At 41.4% G+C, this 25,790-nt stretch overlaps 1 protein-coding gene across 41 annotated transcripts in view; it reads left to right on the forward strand.

Annotated features, from left to right (window-relative positions):
* The window catches only part of SCMH1 (Scm polycomb group protein homolog 1), a 232,624-nt gene that overhangs the window by 113,840 nt on the left and 92,994 nt on the right, over nt 1-25,790 (forward strand). For all 41 annotated transcript variants that reach the window (XM_089300878.1, XM_089300882.1, XM_089300871.1 and 38 more), the window contains one exon: nt 25,686-25,774. In XM_089300878.1, the coding sequence (XP_089157004.1) occupies nt 25,686-25,774 (89 nt within the window). The remainder of the gene's footprint in view (nt 1-25,685; nt 25,775-25,790) is intronic.

Below are 25,790 nucleotides of genomic sequence, written 5' to 3' on the forward strand. Positions count from 1 at the left end.
AGCACCATTTACTGAAGAGACTGTCCTTTCTCTAGGGATTGGTTTTAGCTACTTGGATGAATATAAGTTGGTTGTAGATGTTGGATTGATTTCTGGTGTTTCTATTCTGTTCCATTGGTCTGTCCATCTGTTATTGTACCAGTACCAGGCTGTTTTAATTATAACTACCTTGTAATATGTCTTGAAATCTGGTATTGTGATACCTCTTGCTTTGTTTTTGTTGTATAAGATTGCTTTAGCTATTCAGGGTCACCTGTGTTTCCAAATGAATTTCAACATTTTTTCTAGATCTGAGAAGAATGTCTTTGGCATTTTGATTAATATCAGCATTGAATCTGTAAATTGCACTCAGAAGAATGGACATTTTGATGATATTGATTCTTCCAGTCCATGAACATGGAAGTTTTTTTCCCTTTTTTGTATCTTCTTTATTTCTTTCTTTAATGGTTTGTTATTCTCATGTAGAGATATTTGACTTCCTTGGTTGAATTTATTTCAAGTTATATGATTTCTTTTGTATCTATTGTGAATGGGATTGATTTTAGAAGTTCTTTCTCAGCTGGGGCATTGTCTTGTATACAAAGGCTATTTTTTTGTGTGCATTGATTTTTACATTCTGCTGCTTTACCAAGCACTTTTATGAGTTCCAATAGTCTCTTGGTGGAATCTTTTGGATCCCCTATATATAGAATCATGTTATCTGCAAATAAGGTAGTTTGACTACCTCCTTCCTGATTTGAATCCCTTTGATTTCTTTTTCTTGCCTAATGGTTCTGGCTAAAACTTCCATGGGTATATTGAATAGCAGTAATGAGAGTGGGCATCCTTGTCTGGTTCTGGATGTCAGAGGGCATGCTCTCAAATTTTCCCCGTTCAATAGTATGCCTGCGATGGGTTTGTCATAAATTGCCTTCGTTGATTGTGTTGAGGAATGTTCCTTCTAAACCCACTTTGCTTAAAGTTTTTATCATGAAAGTTGTATTTTATCAAATGCTTTCTCTGCATCTATTGAGATAATCTCATGGTTTTTGTTCTTCAGTTTGTTAATGTGATATATCACATTGATTGATTTGAACCATCCCTGCATGCCAGAGATAAATCCCACTTGCTATGGGTGAATGATCTTTCTGATGTGTTGTTGGATTTGATTGGATAGAATTCTGTTGAGGATTTTTGCATCTATGTTCATTGGGGAAATTGGTCTGTAGTTCTCTTTCCCTGTTGTGCCTTACCCGGGTTGAGGATTTAAGGTGATTTTGGCTTCATAGAAAGAAGTTGGGAGGATTCCCTCCCTTTCAATTGTTTTGAATAACTTGAGAAGAATTGGAGTTAGTTCTTTAAAAAAAAAGATTTATTTTTTATTTATTTGAAAGACAGAGTTAACAGAGAGAGGTAGAGAGAGAGATAGAGGTCTTCCATCCACTGGTTCACTCCCCAGATGGCCACAACAGCTGGAGCTGTGCCGATCCGAAGGCAGGAGCCAGGAACTTCTTCTGGGTCTCCCACATGGGTGCAGGGGCCCAAGGACTTGGGCCATCTTCCACTGCCTTCCCAGGCCATTGCAAAGAGCTGGATTGGAAGAGGAGCAGCCGGGACCAGAACCAGTGCCCATATGGGATGCTGGCGCTTCAGGCCAGGGCTTCAACTGCTGCGCTACAGTGCTGGCTCCTGAGTTAGTTCTTCTTTAAATGTCTAGTAGAATTCATTAGTGAAGCCATCTGGTCCTGGGATTTTCTTTCTTGGGAGGGTCTTTATTAATGATTCAGTTTCCATCTTGGTAATGGATCTGTTTAGGTTTTCTGTGTCTTCATGGCTCAATTTAGGTAGGTTGTATTTGTCCAGGAATCTATCCATTTCCTCTAGGTTTCCCAGTTTGTTGGCATACGGCTCTTTGTAGTAGTTTCTGATGATTCTTTTATTTCTGTGGTGTCTATTGTTACATTTCCTTTTTCATCTCTAATTTTGCTGATTTGGGTCTTCTTTCTTCATTTTTTGGTTATGTGGGCCAATGATGTGTCACTGTTGTTTATTTTTTCAAAAATCCAGCTATTCGCTTTGCTGGTCTTTTGTATTTTTTTGTTTCGATTTTGTTGATTTTTTTTCTAATTTTAATTATTTCTTTTCTCCTACCAGTTTTGGGTTTGGTTTGCTATTGATTTTCTAGATCCTTGAGGTGCATTGATAGTTCATTTTTTGGATATCTTTCCAATCTCTTGATGTAGGCACCAATTGCTATAAACTTTCCTCTTAACACTGCTTTTGCTGTATTCCATAAGTTTTTATATGTTATATTGTCATCTTCATTTGTTTCCAGAAATTTTTGATTTCTTCTATGATGCACTGTTCATTTGGGAGTATTTTGTTCAGTCTCCATGTGTTTGCATATTTTCTGAGTTGCTAATTTCCAGTTTCATTGCATTGTGGTCTGAGAAGATGCATTTTTGATTTTGATTTTTTTTTAATTTGCTGAGACTTACTTCATGGCCTAGCATGTAGTCAATCCCTAGAGAAAGTTCCATACACTGGTGAGAAAAATATGTATTCTGTGGCTGAAGGGAAGGCTCTGTAGATATCTGCTAGGACTGTTTGGTGTATTGTGTCGATTAACTCTGTTGTTTCTTGTTGATTTTCTGTCCAGTTGACCTGTCCATTGCTCACAGTGGGGTGTTGAAGTCCCTCTTACTGTTGTATTGGAGTCTATTTCTCCCTTTAAATTCATTAACATTTATTTTAGATAGCCAGGTGCCCTGTAATTAGCTGCATATACATTTATAGTAGTCACATCTTCCTGTTGAATTGATCATTTAATCATTATATAGTGTCCTTCTTTGTCTCTTTTAATAGTTTTTGTGTTAAAGTCTATTTTGTCTGATATTAGGATGGCAACACCAGCTCTTTTTTTGTTTCTGTTAGCATGGATTATCTTTTTCTAACCTTTCACTTTCAGTCTGCGTGCATCTTTGTTGGTAAGATGTGTTTCTTGTAGGCAGCAGATAGATGGGTTTTCTTTTTTTATTCTAATTCAGCCAGTCTGTTTCTTTTAACTGGAGAGCTGAGACCATTTACATTCAGGGTGACTATTGTTAATACTGACTTTGCGCTGCTGTGTTTCCGTAAATAGTCCTAATTTTGTATTTTGGGTTTCATTTTTTTCTTTTCCTGGTCATTATCTGCATTCATTATCTTTCGTAGTGATGTTCCTGTAGCACATCCTTGAGCATCTTTTGTAGGGCTGGGCAAGTAGTTACAAATTCTTTCAGTTTCTGTTTGTTGTGGCAGATCTTTATTTATCCTTCATTCATAAATGAGAGCATTACGGTGCAGTATTCTGAGTTGAGTTTTTTCTCTTTTTTTTTAACTTTTATTTAATGAATATAAATTTCCAAAGTACGATTTATGGATTACAATGGCTTCCCCCCCATACCATCCCTCCCACCCACAACCCTCCCCTTTCCCACTCCCTCTCCCCTTCCATTCACATCAAGATTCATTTTAGATTATCTTAATATACAGAAGATCAGTTTAGTATACATTAAGTAAGGATTTCAACAGTTTGCTCCCACACAGAAACATAAAGTGAAAAATAATAGATGATTTTTTTTAAATGATGATGAAATCAGATCAGACCTATTGTCATGTTTAATCCCAGTGAGAGTCAAGTTGGGAGTTGATAATTTCTTTTTTTTTTTTTAAGTGAAATGGACACTATGGGAAACAGTGACTTGATCAGCATAGCCCTGACTGTTAATGAACAACTTAATACATTATCCCTCTTAGTAGTTTTTTTGTCTGTTCTACTTAATATGACTGGTTTAAATCTGTAATTAATACACAGTTATTCTTAAGTGTTGAAAATTAACTGAAATGTGATCCCTGTTAAACATAAGAGTGGGAATAAGAGAGGGAAGAGATGTATAATTTGAGACATGCTCAAACTGACTTGCCCCAAATGGTAGAGTTAGAAACATACCAGGGGATTCCAATTCAATCCCATAAAGGTGGCATATACCAATGCCATCTCACTATTCCAAGTGATCAATTTCAGTTCACAATTGATCATAATGAAAGGACTAAGAGTCAAAGGGAGCACATAAACAAGTCTAGTACCTGCTAACACTAACCGATGGAATAAATAAAGGGGAGAGTGATCCAACATGGGAAGTGAGATACTCAGCAGACTCATAGAATGGCGGATGTCCTAAATAGCACTCTGGCCTCAGAATCAGCCCTAAAGGCACTCGGATCTGGCTGAAAAGCCCATGAGAGTATTTCAGGCATGGAAAGCCAAGACACTCTGGCAAAAGATCTCTGTGAGTGAGATCCCAGTGGAAAGAACAGGTCTTCAAAGAAGGAGGTACCTTTCTCTGAAGGGAGGAGAGAACCTCCACTTTGACTATGACCTTGTCTAAACAAGATAAGAATCGGAGAACTCAGAGGGCTTCCATAGCCTTGGCAACTCATGACTGGAGCATAGGGAGACTACTGATGCCATAGACAGGAGTGTCAATTGGTAAAGTCAACAACAGGAGTCACTGTGCACTTACTCCTCATGTAGGATCTCTGTCCTTAATGTGCTGTGCATTGAGATTTTTTTTTTTTTTTTTTTGACAGGCAGAGTGGACAGTGAGAGAGAGAGACAGAGAGAAAGGTCTTCCTTTGCCGTTGGTTCACCCTCCAATGGCCGCCGCGGTTGGCGCGCTGCGGCCGGCGCACCGCGCTGATCCGATGGCAGGAGCCAGGTGCTTTTCCTGGTCTCCCATAGGGTGCAGGGCCCAAGCACCTGGGCCATCCTCCACTGCACTCCCTGGCCACAGCAGAGGGCTGGCCTGGAAGAGGGGCAACCGGGACAGAATCCGGCGCCCCTACCGGGACTAGAACCCGGTGTGCCGGCGCCGCTAGGCGGAGGATTAGCCTAGTGAGCCGCGGCGCCGGCCTGCATTGAGATTTAATGCTATAACGAGTACTCAAACAATATATTTCACTTTGTGTTTCTATGGGGGTGCAAACTGTTGAAATCTTTACTTAATGTATACTAAACTGATCCTCTGTAAAAAAAAAAAAAAAAAAAAAAAAAAAAAAAAAAAGAAGTTTTTTCTCTTAAGTCTCAGAATATATCTCACCATTCTTTCCTTGCCTGTAGGGTTTCTGATGGGAAGTCCAGAGTGAGTCTAAATGGCTTTCCTCTGAATGTAATTTGGCATTTCTCTTGTGCACATTTTAAGATCTTTTCTTTATGTTTTACTGTTGAGAATTTTACTACAATATGTCGTGGTGAAGATCTTTTCTGGTGGTGTCTATTGGGAGTTCTGTGTACTTTAGATGTCTCTTTTTTTCTCCATATTGGGGAAGTTTTCTGTTATTATTTTATTAAGAAGTCTTTCTCTTTTTTTTGACAGGCAGAGTTAGACAGTGAGAGAGAGAGACACAGAGAAAGGTCTTCCTTCCGTTAGATCACACCACAAATGCCCGCTATGGCTGGCTCGCTGCGCTGATCCGAAGCCAGAAGCCAGGTGCTTCCTCCTGGTCTCCTGTGCGGGTGCAGGACCCAAGCACTTGGGTCATCCTCCAGTGCCTTCCTGGGCCACAGCAGAGAGCTGGACTGGAAGAGGAGCAACCGGGACAGAACCCGGTGCCCCAACCAGGACTAGAACCCAGGGTACCGGCGCTGCAGGCAGAGGATTAGCCAAGTGAGCCACAGAGCCAGCCTAAGAAGTCTTTCTAATCCTTTCTTTCCACACCTACCGGAACTCCTAGGATCCATGTGTTGGGTCATTTGATAATATCTTGTAGATCTCCAACCGTGTTTGTTTTCTAATTTTTCTTTTTTTTGTTTTTTGGTCTTACTGTAATATTTCCAGAAATTTGTCTTCTGGTTTTGCTATTCTTTTTTCTGTCTCACCTATTTCTGTTGTTAAGGCTTTCTACTGCATTTTTTTATTTGATCTATTGAATTCTTCATTTCTAGTATTTCCCCCTGAATTCTCTTTAATATCTCAACTTCTTGGAAGCACTTTTCATTTAGTTCATGAATTTGCATCTGGTTGTTTCTAAGTAATCTGACAATTTTCTGAATTCCATTTCTGGCATATCCCGCTCTCTTTATGTTCCCCTTCTCTTTCTTGAAGAGTTGTAGTGTTCCTTTGGGAGGCTCATAGTTTCTTCCTTATTCTTATTTAGGATTTTTTTCCTTTTTTTGGCATTTGTATATATTTTTTTTTATCTCTGGAGATTCTCTTGTGAGGTTTCTGTGTTACGAGCTGCTGTGTGTGTGTTGCAAGTGGAAGCACAGCACCACCTACTGGAGCCCTGCTCACTTCTCGGTCGTGGTGGAGGCAGGTACCAGCTCCCAGGCATGTAGCCCCAGCTACTGGGGCCTGGTTACCTTCCCAATGGTGGATGGAATGGCTCAGTATTCAAAACTTCTCCTTATTGTGTGGCTTGCATGGTGGGGAAGAAACTCTTCTGAAATGTGGTCCTCATTCCTGGGTGGAGGGTGTGGTGAGGTGGCCCCTGCAATTGATGGGTATGTGCACGGGAGGCAAAGGCTACAGTCCCTTGCTTAAGTTTGGAAATGTAAACAGACAAGATGGCTTCTCTCAGGCGACTGCAGGTCTGGGGAGGGGCAGACAGAGATGGGAAAGGGGGGTGCCTGACCTCTCAGGTTGCTCTTCTATACCTTCTCTTTTTTTCCCCTCTATGGAACTTCAAAAGCAGTTTACCAAGCTCCCTCTCCCACTGTTATTCACAGCTCTGTGGACCCACAATTTCCCATCTAACCTGGTCTGCTGGGGGCTGGCACCATCTACCCCAGTCCATACCTCTACCCCACCTCCACTGCTTCCCTTTCTTATTTGCTCTTTCAGAGTGGACCTACCCAGTCTCTGCTGGCCTCCTGGGCTTCCCATTGCAAATTCCCCGTGATTCTTTCTCCAGTGTGTATCTTCTCTCTTTTTTAACTATCTATTTTGCCCTGCGTGATTTGGATTTTCCTGTTGCTATATTGCCATCTTGGGACCTCTCTCATGCTTTACTAATCACTATCTTTTTTTAAGTTGTTACTCTGAGTTTGTTTCATCTTTTTAAAAAAATTATTTATTTGAAAGTTAGAGTTAACGGAGAGAGGGAGAGACAGAGATCTTCCATCCACTAGTTCACTCCCCAGATGGATGCAATGGCCGGGGCTGAGCCAAGCCAAAGCCAGGAGCCAGGAACTTCTTCCAGGTCTCCCATGTGGATGACAGGGGCCTAAATGCTTGGGCCATGTTCCACTTCTTTTTCCAGGCCATTAGCAGGGAGCTTGATGAGAAGTGGAACAGCCTGGGTATGAACCAGCACCCATCACAGGCGGTAGCTTTGCCCACTACACCACAGTGCCAGCCCCTCTGTCATCTTTTAATTAATTGACTTTTATTTATTTGAAAAGCAAAGAGACAGAATCAGAGATACTGCATCTACTTGTTCACTCCCCAAATGCCCACAGAAGCCAGGACTGGGCCATCCCCAAAGCCAGGAACCTGGAATTCAGTCTGGGTCTCCCACCTGGGTGGCAGGGACCCGAGTACTTGAGCCATCACCGACTGCCTTTCAGAATGTACATTTTCAGGAAGCTGAATCAGAACTGTATGTATGCTACTGGGGAGTCAGAAAGAAGAGTCTGAGTTGATAGGCATTCTGATAAGAGATGCAAGCATCCCAAGTATTATCTTTAACTGCTGTGCCAAACACCTTCCCCTGAATCACTCTTTAGAAGCATCCATAGAGGCTATTAAAAAATTTAAGTTCTCAGGAATAACAGGGACCATCTATATAAAAATCTTCACAATAATTTTCTGGAAACCTATAAATCATAAAAGAAAGGAAACTGGGGTTGGCGCTGTTGCATAGCAGGTAAAGCCGCCACCGGCAGTGCCAGCATCACATATGGGCACCAGTTCGAGTCCCAGTTGCTTCACTTCTGATCCAGCTCTCTGCTGTGGCCTGGGAAAGCAGTAGAAGATGGCCCAGGTCCTTGAGTTCCTGCACTTGCATGGAAAACCCAGAGGAAACTCCTGGCTCTTGACATTGGATTGGCCTAGTTTCAGCCATTTGGGGAGTGAACTAGCAGATGAAAAACACCCCCACATACCTCTGCCTCTGTCAACTCTGCCTTTCAAGGAAATATATAAAATAAATCTTTTTTAAGAAAAGGAAAACAAACCAAACCATTCATATATGAGATGTTAAGAACACCACAAATTTCAGTTACATGCTAATGGGTATATAAAGATATGATCTGAAACCAGCAGAGCCAGTACCAGACCTATAACAGAATAAAGAAATTATACTGATGGAACTGTATTTTAAAAGGATGGAGAGTAATGGGGACCTAACAAAACAAAAGTCTCCTTCAAAAAGAAAGAAATTCAAAATTGGAAAGACTGAGAATAGAGAAAAAAAACCTAGTAGATTAGAATGTATGCTACTGGGGAGTCAGAAGAGAGTCCAAGTTGATAGTGTGAGAGAGTAGAGGTGTGAATCTTGGGGAAGAAAACTACCTTTAAGGGAGAAGGAGGGTTACTATTAAAGGAAAAAACAAAACAAAACAAAACAAAACAAGGGAAGGAATGTAAGGTTATTAAAAAAAAAAAAAACCAGAATCATCACATTAAAGTCTAATCCACTGTTGGTGGGAATGTAAACTGGTACAGCCATGATGGAAGAGGAGAGTATGGATATAGAAAGCTGAATATAGACCTACCATATGACCCAGTCATCCCACTCCTGGGAATTTATCCAAAGGAAAGGAAATCAGCCTATGAAAGGGTGATCTGTACCCCCATGTTGATTTTATCTCAATTTATGTTAGCTAAGATATGGAATCAACCAAGATGTACATAAACTGAAGAATGGGTAAAGAAATTATGGTATATATACACTATGGAATACTAGACAGTGATAAAAAATTGAAATTTTGTCATTTACAACAAAATGGATGCAACTGGAAACCGTTACTTAGTGAAATGACAAAACAAAAAGACAAATATCATATGGTCTCTCTGATCTGTGGTAACTAATAGAGTACTCAAATGCGATATATATGTATATATTTTTTTTCCAGGCAGAGTTAGACAGTGAGAGAGAGACAGAGAGAAAGGTCTTCGTTCCGTTGGTTCACTCCCCTAATGGCCACTGCGGCCAGTACTAAGCCGATCCGAAGTCAGGAGCCGAGTACTTCCTCCCAGTCTCCCATGCGGGTGCAGGGGCCCAAGCATTTGAGCCATCTTCCACTGCCCCCCTGGGCCACAGCAGAGAGCTGGATCAGAAGTGGAGCAGCCAGGTCTCGAACTGGTGCCCATATGGAATGCCGGTGCTTCAGACCAGGGCATTAACCTGCTGCACCATAGCGCCAGCCCCTCAAAATGCAATCTATGGGGTGAAACTGACACTTTGAGCGGTGATTATTTTGAACACCCTTGCCTTGACTGTCAGGGAACAATGTTTTTCTTGTTTTTTTTTTTCTCTTTTTCTCTTTTCTTCATACTATTTGGTGAACTCTAAGGGTGGGGTTAATCTTACGAGTACAAAATTAATTGAAAATTGATCTCTGTAAAAAATAAGAATGGGAAATGTAGAGGGAGGAGGAAGAAAGATGGGAGTATGTGTAGGAGGGAGGGAAGGGGTAAGAATTACCATGTTCCCAAATTTATATATATTAAATGCGTGAAGCTGTATTCCTTAAACAAATTAAAAAAAATCATATCAGTATGCTCATTCCATCCAAACAGGTCCATCTATTAAACTATATTTCATTTGCCAATTTAAGCCCAAGCTCCCTGCCAAAATAGAACCTCTTATTTTTGCTGGTCCACAAAAATATATAAGACATTTCAAAATGGTCAGGAAATATTAGTGTCCATAAAAAGCTTATTTAGGAAAGAAAACAGATGATAATAAAATGATTTGAAGTACTGAAAACTCTACTGCCAAAAACAGTGACCGGTGACCAATCAAAAGAAAAGTGAGTTAACAATGCAAGTTGAGTTAAAAAAAATACTGGGAGATAGAAAGAAATACCTTGAATTATAGGTTGTAAGAGTTAGCCCAGGCAACAGGTAAGAAGATGTAGAAATCAAAATTGTCCACCCTCAAGTAAATACTTTGAACAAAGACAAAATCATCTTTTTGTTTGTTTGACAGGCAGAGTTAAGACAGTGAGAGAGAGAGAGAGAGAGAGAGAGAGAGAGAGAAAGGTCTTTCTTCCTTTGGTTAACCCCCCAAATGGTGGTTATGGCAGGCCTGCTGCGGCCGACATGCTGCACCAATCTGAAGCCAGGAGCCAGGTGCTTCTTCCTGGTCTCCCCTGCAAGTGCAGGTCCCAAGCACTTGGGCCATCCTCCACTGCCCTCCCAGGCCACAGTAGAGAGCTGGACTGGAAGAGAAGCAACTGGGACAGAATCTGGCACCCCAACAGGGACTAGAACCCAAGGTGCTGGTGCCGCAGGCGGAGGATTAGCCTAGTGAGCCGCGGCGCTAGCCGACAAAATCATCTTAATTGGAGTTTTAATTCCAAGATGACCAACAGGAAATAGAATCAATTGAAAATATAATAAAGACCTGCACCTATATATTGAAAGGAGCTATCTTATTCCTTGAAAACTTATTCAGAATGTTCAACTCTAAGATATTGTAGTAAAAATTATTACATTATATGAAAAATTCTTATTTTTGTCTTCTACAATGGGAAGAAAGTCTGGTTTGCATCAAATTTCTCAACAGCAGAGTACAACACACGATAAAATGGAGCAACACTTTCAAGAGATACAAGAAGAGGAAATGGGGGAAAGGATTTTATATCTAGTCACACTATTTTTCATGTATTGAAATTATATTGAAATGGTTTTCAGCATGTAAGAACTAAGGGAAAACTGTAACCCTAAGCCTTTCCTCAGGAATCGGAGGAATTGCTTCATCTAACCAAAGGATGATCAGTCTAAGAAAAAGCAAGGTAGGGACAAGGATATGTTCATGTCCAATGAAAAGAAAGAACACAGTAATTTCAACACAGAAAATATGATATAATTGTTAACTATAACAAAGGATTGGAGTGATGACAGATTGTCTAGTAAAAAGAAAAGAGAACTCTAGAGGAATAGCAGACATAAAAAGCCACTACCCTGGGACTAAGAAGATATAGAGTCCAAAGAAGAACCTCATTTCCCTCATCTTCAGGGCTGAGGTATAGACCTTGTTAGAGAGGATGCAGCCATGTCTCACTGGCTGATAAAGTCACTGTAGTGCCATGTTGGTGAAAGTTGGTTAAAAAAATTTTCCTCTCTTGGGGTGGGGAAAGCTGTTTGTTGAGAGGTATCTAGATGAACTCTGCTTGTAATTACTCAAGATAGTGATGTGGGGTGCTACTCCTCCAGGTCTCTGGATACTGCTGACTGCCATGCAATGCAGGAGACCATTAGAGAAGATGAGTGTAAACACCTGTATATCCACATGCAAAAGAATTAAGTTGACTGCTACCTGCACACCATATACAAAAAATAACTTAGAGTGATTCATAGAAGAAAACATGAGTCAGTTGTCATGAACTTAGATTAGGTAATGGTTTCTTAGATATGGCATCAAAAGCACAAACTACAAAAGGAAAAATAGATATAACTGACCTTGTTGAAAGCTTTTGTGTTTCTAAAGACATTGTCAAGAAAGTGAAGTTAGTCACACAGTGGGAGAAAATAGGCATATCCATAGATAGAAAGCAGATTATTTATATGAAAGTGTGCTAAAGTTGAGATGGGGAATGGCTGCTAATAGAGATGGGATTTCTTTTTATTTTTGTTTTTTAGGTTTTTAAAAATTTTTTACTTGAAAAACAGAAAGAGAGCTTTTATCTGCAAGGAGATCCATTCCCCAAATGCCTGCGACCCAAAGCTAGGAAACAGGAACTGAATCTGAATCTGCAATATGGGTGGCAGGGACTCGAGTGTTTGAGCCATCACCTGCTGCCTCCCTGAATGTGCATCAGTAGGAAGCTGGAATTAGAAGCAGAGCTGTGAATCAAACCCAGGCACTGCAATATGGGATTCAGCTGTCCTGAGGGGCTTCTTCTGCACCAAATGCCTGCCCTACATATGGGACTTCTTATTGGAGGAATGATGGAAATATTTTAGAATTAGATAGTGTGATGTTTGCATAAGTCTGTTATTATACTTCAAAGAGAAAATTTTATGGTATGTTATATATGTCTCAATAAAGGTATTTTAAAAAATACTTGCATACCCGATTCAGTAGTTTTGGGAATACCAGATGTCCACATTCAAAATTATTGTAAGGGTCGACGCCGTGGCAGTAGGTTAATCCTCTGCCTGCGGCGCCAGCATCCCATGTGGGCACCAGTTCTAGTCCCAGCTGCTCCTCTTCCGATCCAGCTTTCTGCTGTGGCCTGGGAAAACAGTAGAAGATGGTCCAAGTCCTTGGGCCCTGCACCCACACGGGAGACCAGGAAGAGGCACCTGGTTCCTGGCTTTGGATCGGCACAGCTCCAGCCGTTCCAGCTATTGGGAGTGAGCCAGCAGATGGAAGGCCTCTCTCTCTGTGTCTCTCCCTCTCTGTAACTCTACTTCTCAAATAAATAAATAAAATCTTTAAAAAATTATTGTATATACCATATGCGATTATTAACTCAAAATGTATCAAAGACCTAAATAAATTAACTAAAACCATAAAATTTTTAGAGTAAAATATACAACAAAAACTTCATAACATTTAATTTGCATATGGAAGATGTTTGCAAATCATACTGTTAAGTGGTTAGTATTCAAAATACATTTTTAGAAACATCTACAACTCAATAATAATGAAACAATTCAATTTAAAAAAATAAAGGACTTGGATAGACTCTTTTTTTAAAGACTTTATTATTTGAAAGAGTTACAGTGAGAGATGGAGAGATCTTTCATCCACTGGTTCACTCCCCAATGGCTGCAACAGCCAGCACTGAACAAGGCTAAAGCCAGGAGCCAGGAGCTTCCTCCAGGTCTCCTACATACGTGCAGGGGCCCAACCACTTGGGCCGTCTTTTGGCCCATAGCATATGAAAAGGTGTTCAGCATCACTGATCATTGGAAAATGCAAATCAAGACCACAAGAGCCGGTGCCGCGGCTCACTAGGCTAATCCTCCACCTTGTGGCGCCGGCACGCTGGGTTCTAGTCCCGGTCAGGGCGCCAGATTCTGTCCCGGTTGCCCCTCTTCCAGGCCAGCTCTCTGTTGTGGCCAGGGAGTGCAGTGGAGGATGGCCCAAGTGCTTGGGACCTGCACCCCATGGGAGACCAGGATAAGTACCTGGCTCCTGCCATCGGATCAGCGTGGTGCGCCGGCCGCAGCGCACTGGCCGCAGTGGCCATTGGAGGGTGAACCAACGGCAAAGGAAGACCTTTCTCTCTGTCTCTCCCTCTCTCTCACTGTCCACTCTGCCTGTCAAAAAAAAAAAAAAAAAAAGACCACAAGAAACCACTTCATACTCACTGGAGTCATTATTGTAATATTATACATATATGTATGCATGTATATGTATATAGGTGAGTATTTGATACAGCAGTTAAGACACAACTTGAAATACCTGTGTCACATATCAGAGTACTTGGTTTGGGTCCTAGCTCTGCTTCCAATTCCAGCTTCCTGCTAATGAGTACCCAGGAAGGCAGCCAATGGTGGGCTCAGATGGTTGGGTCCCTACCACTGACATGGGAGACCCAGATTGAGTTCCAGCTCCTATTTTCAGGCCAACCCAATCCTGGCTGTTGTAGGCATTTGGGGAGTGAACCAGTGGATGAAAGATCTATGTGTCTTTCTCTGCCTTTCAAATAAATCAAAAATTTGTTAATTGATTTTTTTTTAAAAGAAAGGTGTTGGTGAGGATATGGAGAAATTAAATCCTTACATATTACAGGTGGAAATGTGAAATGGTGCAAACTTCATGGGAAACAGCATGACCCTTAAAAAATTAAAGAGTGATATATTATCTAGCATTCCATTTTCTGGGTACATGCTCAGAAGAACTGAAAGCAAGTACTCAATCAGATATTTTTATACTCGTGTTTAATTTACAGTAGTCAAAGTTGGAAGCTGCTCAAGTGTCCACTGATAGAATAATGGATAAAATTTTAAATATCCAGTCTTGCTCTCTGCTGTGGTCTGAGAGTGCAGTGGAAGATGGCCCAGGTCCTTGGGCCCTGCACCCGCATAGGAGACCAGGAGGAAGCACCTGGTTCCTGGCTTCAGATCAGCGCAGCGCTGGCCGTAGCGGCCATTTGGGGGGGGTGAACCAATGGAAAAGGAAGACCTTTCTCTGTGTCTCTCTCTCTCTGTCTCTCTCTCACTCTCACTATCTAACTCTGCCTGTTCAAAATAAATAAATAAAATAAAAAATAAATATATATATATGCAGTGGAAAAATTCAGCCTTAAAAAGGAAATAAAGTCTGATACATGCTACAACATGGGTGAGTCTTGGCGCCACTCACAAAAGGACAGGTAACTATAAACTTAAATGAAAAAGCTAGAAAAGTCAAAAATCCTACAGACAGAAAGTATAATGGTAATTATCAGGAATTGGGAAGAGGAGGAACGAGGATGTCATTTTTTAATGGTTACAGAGTTTCATTTGGGGAAAATGAGAAAGTTCTGGAGATGCCTAGTGGTGTTGGTTACAGTACAATGTGAATATGCTTAGTACCATACATAAAAGGAGTTGTAATGGTAAATTTTATGTACTACAATAATACAGTGTGCAATACCAAGATGGAAAAATGCATCTCTGCAAAAGAATGAAGAACATTCTTAGGTTAAATATAACAGTACATACATAGCAAGAGAACCAAAAAAACAAATAGCAATATGTAAAGACTAGTCCTATCAGTTATTCAAATATATGGTGAAATGTCTGATTAAAATGAAATGGAACTGACATATCAATAGACAAGCTGAGCAGTGGAAAATAATAGCAAATCCATAGATATATCTCACTGTGTGTGAAAATTTGATATATAATAAAAGGAATATCATAATCTGCTCAGTCTGTAGCTGATTTCCCATTCCTGCAACCCTTTTCCCAGGAAAAAGCCATCCTGCCTTTGCTGTTCCTCTTGTTCTCTGGGTCCACTTCTTTCCCTTCCTTGAGGCTTCAATCCACTGTTACCTCCATGTGCTACACTCTTGTCTGTTCTTTACCTGCCTCCTCCCATCCAAATACAGGCAGGCACAAAGCTTCCCACCCCACTTCACTCCTCAACTTCTGTTCCATCTCTGTCTTTTCCTTCACTCCCAAGTTTCTTTAGAAGTTATCTGATGTAGGCCGGCACCGCGACTCACTAAGCTAATCCTCCGCCTGCGGCGCCGGTACTCCGGGTTCTAGTCCTGGTCGGGGCACCAGATTCTGTCCCTGTTGCTCCTCTTCTAATCCAGCTCTCTGCTGTGGCCCGGGAAGGCAGTGGAGGATAGCCCAAGTGCTTGGGCCCTGCACCTGCATGGGAAACCAGGAGGAAACACCTGGCTCCTGGCTTTGGAACAGTGCAGCGCAGCGTACTGGCCATAGCGGGCTGGCCGTAGCAGGCATTTGGGGGGTGAACCAATGGAAGGAAGACCTATCTCTGTGTCTCTCTCTCTCACTGTCTAACTCTGCCTGTGCACAAAAAAAAAAAAAAAAAAGTTATCTGATGTCTCTCTTCTATCCCTTCTCAGTACCCCATAATGTATTTCCTAAGAGCCTAGCTACTTTAATGTATTCATTGTGTATTCATTTGAGGGATGAACCAGCAGGTGAAAGATCTCCCTTTCTTCCTCTCCCTTCCCCATCCCTCTCTGTTTTTTTATCAGTCTGTATTTCAAGTAGATGAAAATAAGTAAACATTAAAAAAAAAACAGCATCAAGTACGTGATTATTCTTTGCAACACTGTCAAGAAACTGTGATATAGTGCTTTCACACAATCAAGTACCATTCAGCCATAAAATAGAATGAGGAGGATCTCTTTAAACAGATGTGGAGTGATTTCTAACATATTATTTTAATGTGAAAAAAGGTAAAAGAATACATATAATATACTACCCTAAAATTGATTAGAAACAAATGGAGCTCTGTATCAAATGAATATCATAACCACTCTGAAAAAAAAATATTAATTCAAGTAGTTTTTTGGATATAGAACCTTACAAAAGGCACATAATAGGACATATTCTAAAGAAAAAGTAGAACTATAAAGGAATTCTGACTTTTAATAATGCTCATGATTTGTAAATATTCAAACTTTTGTAAGAATTCAAAATAGAACAAATTAGTAAATAAGATACAAATATCAAATGGGGGAAGATGAGGAAGAACTCTGCAATATTGAATTTGAACTGGAGAGTATATGTAAACTCTGGACTTTAATGTAAATACATATATGTCATATACATGTAACATTTATAGTATGTCTTGTATATGTAAATATGTGTATGTTTTCTAAGCTCAGTCCATAGAAAAGACCTAGAGATAATCACACCCTTTTTTCGATTTTTGAATCTCATTTTTTACCAAAAGGAATTATGGTTCCTTGGAGAAATAACCGATTCCAAGTTCAAAAAGAAGGGAATGCTGTAAGTTGAATTTGGAATATCTTATTCTAGGAAACAAGTCTGTCTCAAAAAATGATAAAAACATCAAAAGGACACAGGAGCAGTGTGAAAATGGCTTTCTGACAAGCAAATCTGGGAAATAGAATCACAAATAATAAAAATAAAACACAGCTCTCTGCTGTGGCCCGGGAGTGCAGTGGAGGATGGCCCAAGTCCTTGGGTCCTGCACCCACATGGGAAACCAGGAGAAGCACCTGGCTCCTGGCTTTGGATCAGCACGGTGCACCGGCCGCAGTGGCCACTAGGGGGTGAACCAACGGACAAAGGAAGACCTTTCTCTCTGTGTCTCTCTCACTCTCCACTCTGCCTGTCCAAAAAAATAAAAAATAAATAAAAGAGTGATGGTAATAACATCTCTGGGTCCATGTCATAAAAACTGACAAAACTTGAAGTTAGAGAAGTCTCCTTTATAGAATGCTAGCTAGTAATTATAGAAAGAAAGATCACTATTGATACAAGGTTAACGAATGCTAAAAACACTGGATAAAAAAGCATATCTGGGAATAGGATACTCATACAGTCTCAAAGTTTCTATTAATTACATATTTTTAAAGGTTTATTTATTTGAGATGCAGGGTTACAGAAAGGGAGAAACAGAGATCTTCCATCCACTGGTTCACTCTCCAAATGGCCACAATAGCCATCAGCTGGGCTGATCCGAAGCCAAGAGCCAGGAGCTTCCTCTGGTCTCCAACGTGAGTGCAGGGACCCATACATTTGAGCCATCTTCTGCTTTTCCAGGCCACCAGCAGGGAGCTGGATCAAAAGTAGAGCAGCCAGGGCTCAAACCTGACACCCATATGGGATGCTGGTGCCTCAGGCGGAGGCTTAACCTACTATACCACAGCACCAGCATTCCTTATATTAATTATAAGGAGGATTACAATGAAGAAATTTATCAGTCACCTTTTAATAAATAATCAAATTTAGTATAATAATTAGGTAAATTGACATTTTGTGCTTCAGGAAGTAGTAGAATGAAAAGTACGGAATATTGTCAAAATTCTTTAGCATGAATATAATAGTAAAGGAACCAGAAAACATCCAAATCATGGGACATTCTATAAAGCAATTAGCCTGACTCTTCAAAAATGTCAATACCCTGAAAATCGAAAAAAGAAAACAGGGGTATTGTAAAGGAAATTAAAGAAACATGAAAACCAAATGCAATATGTGGTTCTCAATTGAATCTTGTAGTTAGAAATTAAATAGCTATGAAAAACATGTTGAGGACGAATGAAAATAAACAATTTCTTGAGTGTGACAACATTACAGTTTTTACAAGAAGATCTTTCTAAGGGCAAATATACTGATGAATTCAGGGTTGAAGTGCCATGAAGTCTCCAGGTTTCACATGGTCTGGGGCCAAGTAATTGTAAATAAATTGCAAGCAAGTGTGGCAAAATGTTAATTTTGAATCTGGGTGAAGGGTGCGTAGTTACTCATTACATGTGTTGTTTTTGATACTTCTCTCTAGGTCTACAGTTTTTCAAAATAAAATTTTTAAAATAAAACTTTTACATAATTGTATGTGTGTGCATGTTCTCCAGGCCTCCTTGGACTTTGCCCAGAGTTGCTGAGTCAGCATCTCTACATAATAGCCTTGCAGTTCTGCATGGCAAAATGGCTCACTACAGACTCTGGTACAGTTGCTCATATTTGAGAAGCATTGCTGTAGAAGAACATTCTTCTCTGTTAAACTCCTGTGGGGTGTGTGTGTGTGTGTGTGTGTGTGTTCGTTCTAAGAGAGATTACTCCCTTTGTGGAGTCCTCCTCCAAGGAAAAAAAGATAGTAAGGTTCAATGTTTCTTTTCTGCTGACCAATTCTGCTACTAAAAATTGTACACATTTTCTTCTAAACAGGGCTTCTGGAGCAATAATTCTCAAACTTGGCTACCTGTTATGTAGCAATTTCTACACAAAGGCAGGCAATTTGCATAGGATTAAGATATTGCCTGGGACAGCCAGATTCTCTATTTGAATACCTGGACTCAAGTCCCAGCTCCACTCCAAATTCCAGATTCCTGCCAATGTGCACCCTAGGAGGCTGCAGGTGATGGCTCAAGTAGTTGGGTGCCTGCTACCTACGTGGGAGACCCAAATTGAGTTTTCAGCTCCAGTCTTCAGCATGGCCCAGTTTTGGCAGTTGTAGGCAGTTGAGTGAACTCTACTGGATGGAAGATATCTCTCTCTCTCCCTCTCTCTCTCTTTCTGTCTCTCTGCCTTTCAAATAAATAAAAATTTTAAAAACTCAGTGCCTGGGCTGGCGCTGTGGCATAGCCGGTAAAGCCGCTGCCTGCAGTGTTGGCATCGCATATGGACTCCAGTTTGAGTCCTGGCTGCTCCACTTCTGATCCAGCTCTCTGCTATGGCCTGGGAGAGCAGTGGGAGATGGCCCAGATCCTTGAGTCCCTGCACCCATGTGGAAGACCAGGATGAAGCTCCTTGCTCCTGGCTTCCAAACAGCGCAGCTCTGGCCATTGTGGCCAATTGGGAAATGAACCAGCGGATAGAAGACCTCTTTCTATTTCTCTCTGCCTCTCATTCTCTCTCTGTGTAACTCTGACTTTCAAATAAATAAATAAATCTCTTTTTTTATTTGACAGGTAGAGTTTTAGACAGAGAGAAGGAGGACAGAGAGAAAGGTCTTCCTTCTGTTGGTTCACCCCCCAAATGGCCACCACAGCTGGCGCTGTGCCGATCCAAAGCCAGGAGCCAGGTGCTTCTTCCTGGTCTCCCATGCTGGTGCAGAGGCCCAAGCACTTGGGTCATCCTCCACTGCCCCTCCAGGCCACAGCAGAGAGCTGGACTGGAAGAGGAGCAACCGGGACTAGAACCCAGCCCATATGGGATGCTGGCGCTGCAGGCGGAGGATTAACCAAGTGAGCCATGGCGCCGGCCCCCCCATAAATAAATCTTAAAAACCACTCAGTGCCTATGAGGTAAGCCTTTGGCTTTAGCAATTAAGCTACCTGTTGGGACACCAGTATTTCTTATCAAGTAGGTGGATCCCTGCCACCCTATCATTAGAGTTCCCAGCTTTGGCCTTGCTCAGGTATTGCTGGCATTTGAGGAGTAAGCCAACAGATGGGAACTCTCTATCTCTGTCTGTTGGTCTACCTCTCAAATTAATGTGTTTTTTTTTTTAAGTAATGCCTTTCTAAATAAAGTTTCAGTACCTAAATCTTATTTCTAATCAGTTAAATCAGAATTGCTGGGAGTGGAACTGGTGTATTCTTTAAAGTTCTCCAGGGGATTCCAGTGTCTGTGTTTGAGAGTCCCAGCAGAACCTAGTCTCTAGAGTGGCTCCTAGTCAAGTGTGTCAGGATTCCAGTATAAACTGCCTGCTCCGTGAAACTGGTCACTGGCACAGGCTCCAGTAGATATGCAGTATGTTGGATTGAAAGGCACCCTTTGTGTGCTACAGTCATGGATAATCTTTTCAGTTGCTAGCCAGCCTCCAGGGTCAATGGAAAATGGGTTTTAAAAAAATAGGTATTTTATCTTTTGAACTGGGTAGAAATTCATGGGGAAACAAAATTTTGGAAGTGACTTTGACTTTGGTTGCTCAAATGCTTATTTTACAAAGGTTATGTTTCAGATAATCACTGAACTCCTCTTCTTTGCAAGATCATTGTCATTGGGCAATGCCAGACCTGTCTGTACATATCCACATCTATACCTTTGTTCTCTCAGGTATCATAACTCCTACTCTCAATTAAATAGATCTGAATTCACCTGTGTTTGAGTGTGTAGCAGGGAGGTGAGGTAAAGTCTTGTCAACACTAAGAGTAATCCTAACAGTCCTTCCCAAATACTGTTAGACTGGGTCGTTCTCTTCCTTAGGGAATACAGTTTCTTCAGCACCTCTCTTCCTCTCATTTCTCTCACTCTTGGGTTGATATTTATATATTCCACCAAACTGATTTGGAAACACTTTATCTGACAAGTACTGTTTTGAGAAAGGAAAATGAGTTGTCCAAGGTTGTACAGTGAATCATTTTCATTTTTCAGTATGTGTATATGTAAAGCTCTTCTTGGAGAAGAAAATGAGTTCAGAGCATCTGGATTCATCTTGATTGCCACACAGTAATTCCACAAAGCTTGGAGTCACTATGTTACATAAGACAAAGCATGTGGACCTTAGATGATCCTTTTTTTTTTTCCTAAGATAGTTTATTTTCAAAGAGTTACACCGAGACAAGGAAAGAGAGATCTCATCCAGTAGTTAATTTCACAAATGACTGCAATGGTCTGGTCCAGCCAGGCCAGAGCCAGGAGCCAGGAGCACCATCCAGGTCTCCCTTGTGGGTGGCAGGGACACAAGCACTTGAGCCATTATCCACTGCCATCTAAGGTACATTAGCAGAGAGCTGGATTGAAAGTGGGGCAGCTGGGACATGATCTGGCGCGCTTAATGCCACATCACCGCCCCCAGCTGGTGGTTCTTGATCTGAATGCCGTTCTCTTGCCTGCCTCCAGAGATTGTATGCTTGCTACTCTGTGTTTAAATCCAAGAGCTTCATCAGGTCTATAGTTCAAGCAGTGGGACCCTATAGTTTATTCAGTGGTCCCACAGTCTTGGGAGCAGCTGAAAGCTCTTTAGAACTACTTTGTTAGGAAGAATCCCAGATAAATAGCATTTGCAGGTTCACTGGGTTTGAAATTAAAAGAGCTCTGATTTTGTAATGTTAGCTTAGCCACATTGAATATATGTATCAAATTATCACACTGTAACCCACAAATATATACAATTAAAATAATTAAAAATAAGTAAACATTAGCTTCTCACTACCTTAGTTGGGTGGCCATTGGTAAGTTGCTTTACCTTGACCTTTTTTAAAAAAAAATATTTATTAATTTATTTATTTGAAAGTCAGAGTTACACAGAGAGAGGAGAGAGGACTTCTATCCGCTGGTTCACTCCCCAATTGGCAGCAACAGCTGGAGCTGTGTCAATCAGGAGCTTCTTCCAGGTCTCCCATGTGAGTGCAAGAGCCCAAGAACTTGGGCCATCTTCTACTGCCTTCCCAGGCCATAGCAGAGAGCTTGATCAGAAGTGGAGCAGCCAGGACTCAAACCAATGCCCATATGGGATGCTGGCACTGCAGGTGGCGGCTTTACCCGCTATACCACAGTGCCGGCTCCTACCTTGACCTTTGAGTTTCCAGTTGTCTCATCTCCAAGGTCATTAATACATCTGCAGTACATGGTTTTTTGAAAATTAAATGGAATCATTTGCATTAGAAAAGAGATACACAAGAAAGTTTTAAAAAGAAATTTTAAAAGAAATAAGGGCTAGGAATAAGGAGGGATCAGAATAGATTCAGGAGACTATGTTAGGTTAATAATATAGGAGTACCTCTCTAATGAGATGACATTTTAAGCAGTGAAATATATGTAAAAATTTGAGGGAAAGTTGTTTGAGACAAAGAAACATCTTGATGTGTTTAAGAAACAGGAAGACCAGGGGCTGGCATCATGGCGCAGCTAGTTAAGCTGCCTTTTGTGCTGCTATGATCCCATATTGGTGTGCTAGTTGGAGTCCCAGCTACTCCATTCTATGATCTGGTTTCCTGTTAATGCTCCTGGTAAGGCAGGAGAGGATGGCTCAAGTTCTTGGGCTCCTGCCACTGATGTGGGAAACCCAGATGGATTTCCTGGCTTGTGGCTTTGGCCTGGCCTGGCCCTGGCTATTACAGCCTTTTGGAGAGTAAACAGGCAAATGGAAGATTGTGTGTATGTGTGCTGTGTGTGTGACCTCTGTGTTGTTTTGCCTTTCAAATAAATAAGTAAATATAATCTTTTTGTTTGTTTTTGTTTTTTTGACAGGCAGAGTTAGAGAGACAGAGAGAAAGGTCTTCCTTTTCCATTGGTTCACCGCCCCCCCCCCCAAATGGCCGCTACGGCCAGCGCTGCGCCGATCCGAAGCCAGGAGCCAGGTGCTTCCTCTTGGTCTCCCATGGGGTGCAGGGCCCAAGCACTTGGGCCATCCTCCACTGCCCTCCCAGGCCACAGCAGAGAGCTGGACTGGAAGAGGAGCAACCGGGACAGAATCCAGCGCCCCAACCGGGACTAGAACCCGAGGTGCCGGCGCTGCAGGAGGAGGATTAGCCAAGTGAGCCGCGACGCCAGCCATAAATATAATCTTTTAGAAAAACAGTAAAGGGGGCAGGAAAGTAAATAATGAGATTACTAATGATGAATAAATAAGTTTGAGATCATGAAAGCCTTATAAATGTGAATAAAGAGTTTAGATTTATTTTGCGTTGTGAATGTAAACATATGAGTGATGTGATCTGACTTGTCTCTGTTTTTTAAGCATAAACATAAACCCAAGGTGGGCATTTAGCCTAGTGATTAAGCTCCTTCTTGGGACACCTGCACCCCATGTTGGAGTCTCTAGATTCAAGTCCTGGTTCCACTCCAGATTCCAGCTTCCTGCTAATGCACACTCTGAGAAGCAACATATGATGGCTCAAGTACTTGGGTCCTTGCCACCCACATGAGAGATCTGGGTAGAGTTCCTGGCTCCCAGCTTCGGCTTGGCCTAACCCTAGCTAATGAAGGCATTTGGGGAATGAACCATTGGATGGGAGATCTCCCACCATACACAAATAAATAAAAATTTTAAAAGAGCCTAAACTTAGCATTCTGGCCTCTGTGTAGAAACCAGACAGTAAGAGGCAAAAGAATCTCCCCTCCAACATCTATGTCCTGTCAGAAAATAATTGCCCAACTTGGAAGATACATACACATACACACACCCCTCTGATCTAGGGGAATCTGATGCTCTTAAGTGACATTGTTTGTTACCCCATCCCCACCAAGTCACACAGAGTTAGGATGACTTGTTTTCCAAAAAAGAAAATAAAAGCTAAATAAGTGGGGCCGGCGCTGTGGCATAGCGGGTAAAGCTGCCTCCTGCAGTGCCGGCATCCCATCTGGGTGCCAATTTGAATCCTGGCTGCTCCACTTCCGATCCAGCTCTCTGCTATGGCCTGGGAAGGCAGTGGTAGATGGCCCAAGTACTTGGGCCCCTCACCTGCTTGGGAGATCCAGAAGAAGCTCCTGGCTTTGGGTTGGCCCAGTTCCAGCTGTTGCGGCTGCCTCTCTGTAACTCTGCCTTTCAAAAAATAAATAAATCTTTAGAAAAATAAAAGCTAAATAAGCAAAAAATGCAAGTGATGGCAGGGGTTTTTTTTAATTATTTTATTTATTTATAGGTAGGTAGAACTTCCATCCACTGGTTCGCTCCTAAATAGCCTCAATGGCCAGGGCTGGGCCAGGCCAAAGTCAGGAGCCAGGAGCTTCTTCAAGGTCTCCTATCTGGGTACAGAGGCGCAAGCACTTGGGACATCCTCCACTGCTTTTCCAGGCCATTAGCAGGGAGCTGTATTGGAAGTGGAGCAGCCAGGACTTGAACTGGTGCCCATGTGGGATGCTAGCACTGTAGGCAGCAACCTAACCCTCTGTACCATAGCGCCAGCCACCATGATAAAAGTTTTATTAAGTGATAGGAGCATCCACTTCACTATCACCATTGTTGATAGGGGTGAACTGTCCCAAGAAACCTTTGAATTTCGGAAGGATAGCTTAGCCTCACCAGTGTTGGTACAAAAAAGTTTAAATCATATTGTGTGGTAACTTTTTATTTCCATTTTCTCTCTTCTTACCTCTGCCTTGAATTGAATTATAGTTATTAATATTTAATCTAAAAGCTAATTCTTCATTTTTCATTTTACCTAGATATAGTGGTTAAAAGTATAGGCTCCTGGGGCTGGCATTGTATGCCAGTAAAGCCACACCTAAAGCTTTGGCATCCCATATGGGCACCAGTTTGAATCCTGGCTGCTCCACTTCCCATACAGCTCCCTGCTAATGCACCTGGGAAAGCAGTGGAAGATGGTCCAAGGATTTGGACCCCTGTCACCCATGAGACCTGGAAGAAACTCCTGGCTCCTGGCTCCTGGCTCTGGCTCCTAGCCCCTCCCAGCCCTAGCCTTCTGACCATCTGTGTAGTGAACCAGTGGATGGAAGATTCTCCCTCCCTCCCTCCCTCCCTCCCTCTTCCTCCCTCCTTCTGTCTTTCCTTCTCTCTGTGTAATTGACTTTCAAATAAATAAATAAATCCTTAAAAAGGATTATAGGCCCTGGAGTCATTCCTGTCTTTGTCATTTGAAATCTTAAGCAGTTTACTTAATTCTGTGCCTGTTTCCTTATATATAAAATGAAGATTGTATCTACCTGCTACAGCTGTCTTAATGACTAAATTAGATAGTCAATGAAAAGTGATTGGCATGGTACCTAGCACACAGTATTGTGCTGAATAATATCAGAATCTGTTGTTATTTCCAACTCTGCAGCTTTGGTATAGCCTGTGTGCTCTTTGTAATTAAATAAGACTGGTATAGGTTAGGAGACTATCAAGAAGTATTAAATTTTGTCATCCCAGGTTGGAGATCTGAAGCCAAATTCAAAGAAACACTTGGAGCTCTTAAGTGGAATGCCTAACTGCAGTAATGACTGTTTACTATATGAGCACATTGTGTTAGGTTGAGATAAACTAGAATTATTGACTTCTATGATTATCTTGGATTTATCAGTTTACATGTTTGATTTCTTAAGAGATAAAAACCCCTTTCACATTCCACTGTCTAGATCATTTCTAAGTATTTGTTAGTCATAGCTCATATCCTTTTTGTGTTTAGAAAGGAAAGTTTCTAGACATTATGACAAATATTCTCTAAAATGTCTTGGATTCAGGGAACTTGATTTGGAGACCCTGTACTCCTACTTAACTTTTCAGCATTATGTTGGACAAGTTATAATTCCCCTTCTATGTCTCATTTTCCTCATCTGTCTAATGAGGCATTTCTTCTCTTAAACATTCTTCTCTTAAACATGATTCTGTGGCTGTCACAGCAGAGGTTGTTACATGAGTAGCTGAATTCCAAAGGGAGAACTTGGTTTCACCGTTACCTTTTGAACATATTTTTAATTTTTTGCCCATTATATTTGCTGTAGGATTTCGATTGAATGCTTCCTCTTGGCCCATGTTCCTTTTGAAGACACTAAATGGAGCAGAGATGGCTCCCATCAGGATTTTCCATAAGGTATGCTGTCGCTTCA

The sequence above is a fragment of the Oryctolagus cuniculus genome, chromosome 7 (assembly GCF_051225735.1).
Source record: "Oryctolagus cuniculus isolate XC-2025 breed Fujian yellow rabbit chromosome 7, ASM5122573v1, whole genome shotgun sequence".
NCBI lineage: Eukaryota > Metazoa > Chordata > Mammalia > Lagomorpha > Leporidae > Oryctolagus > Oryctolagus cuniculus.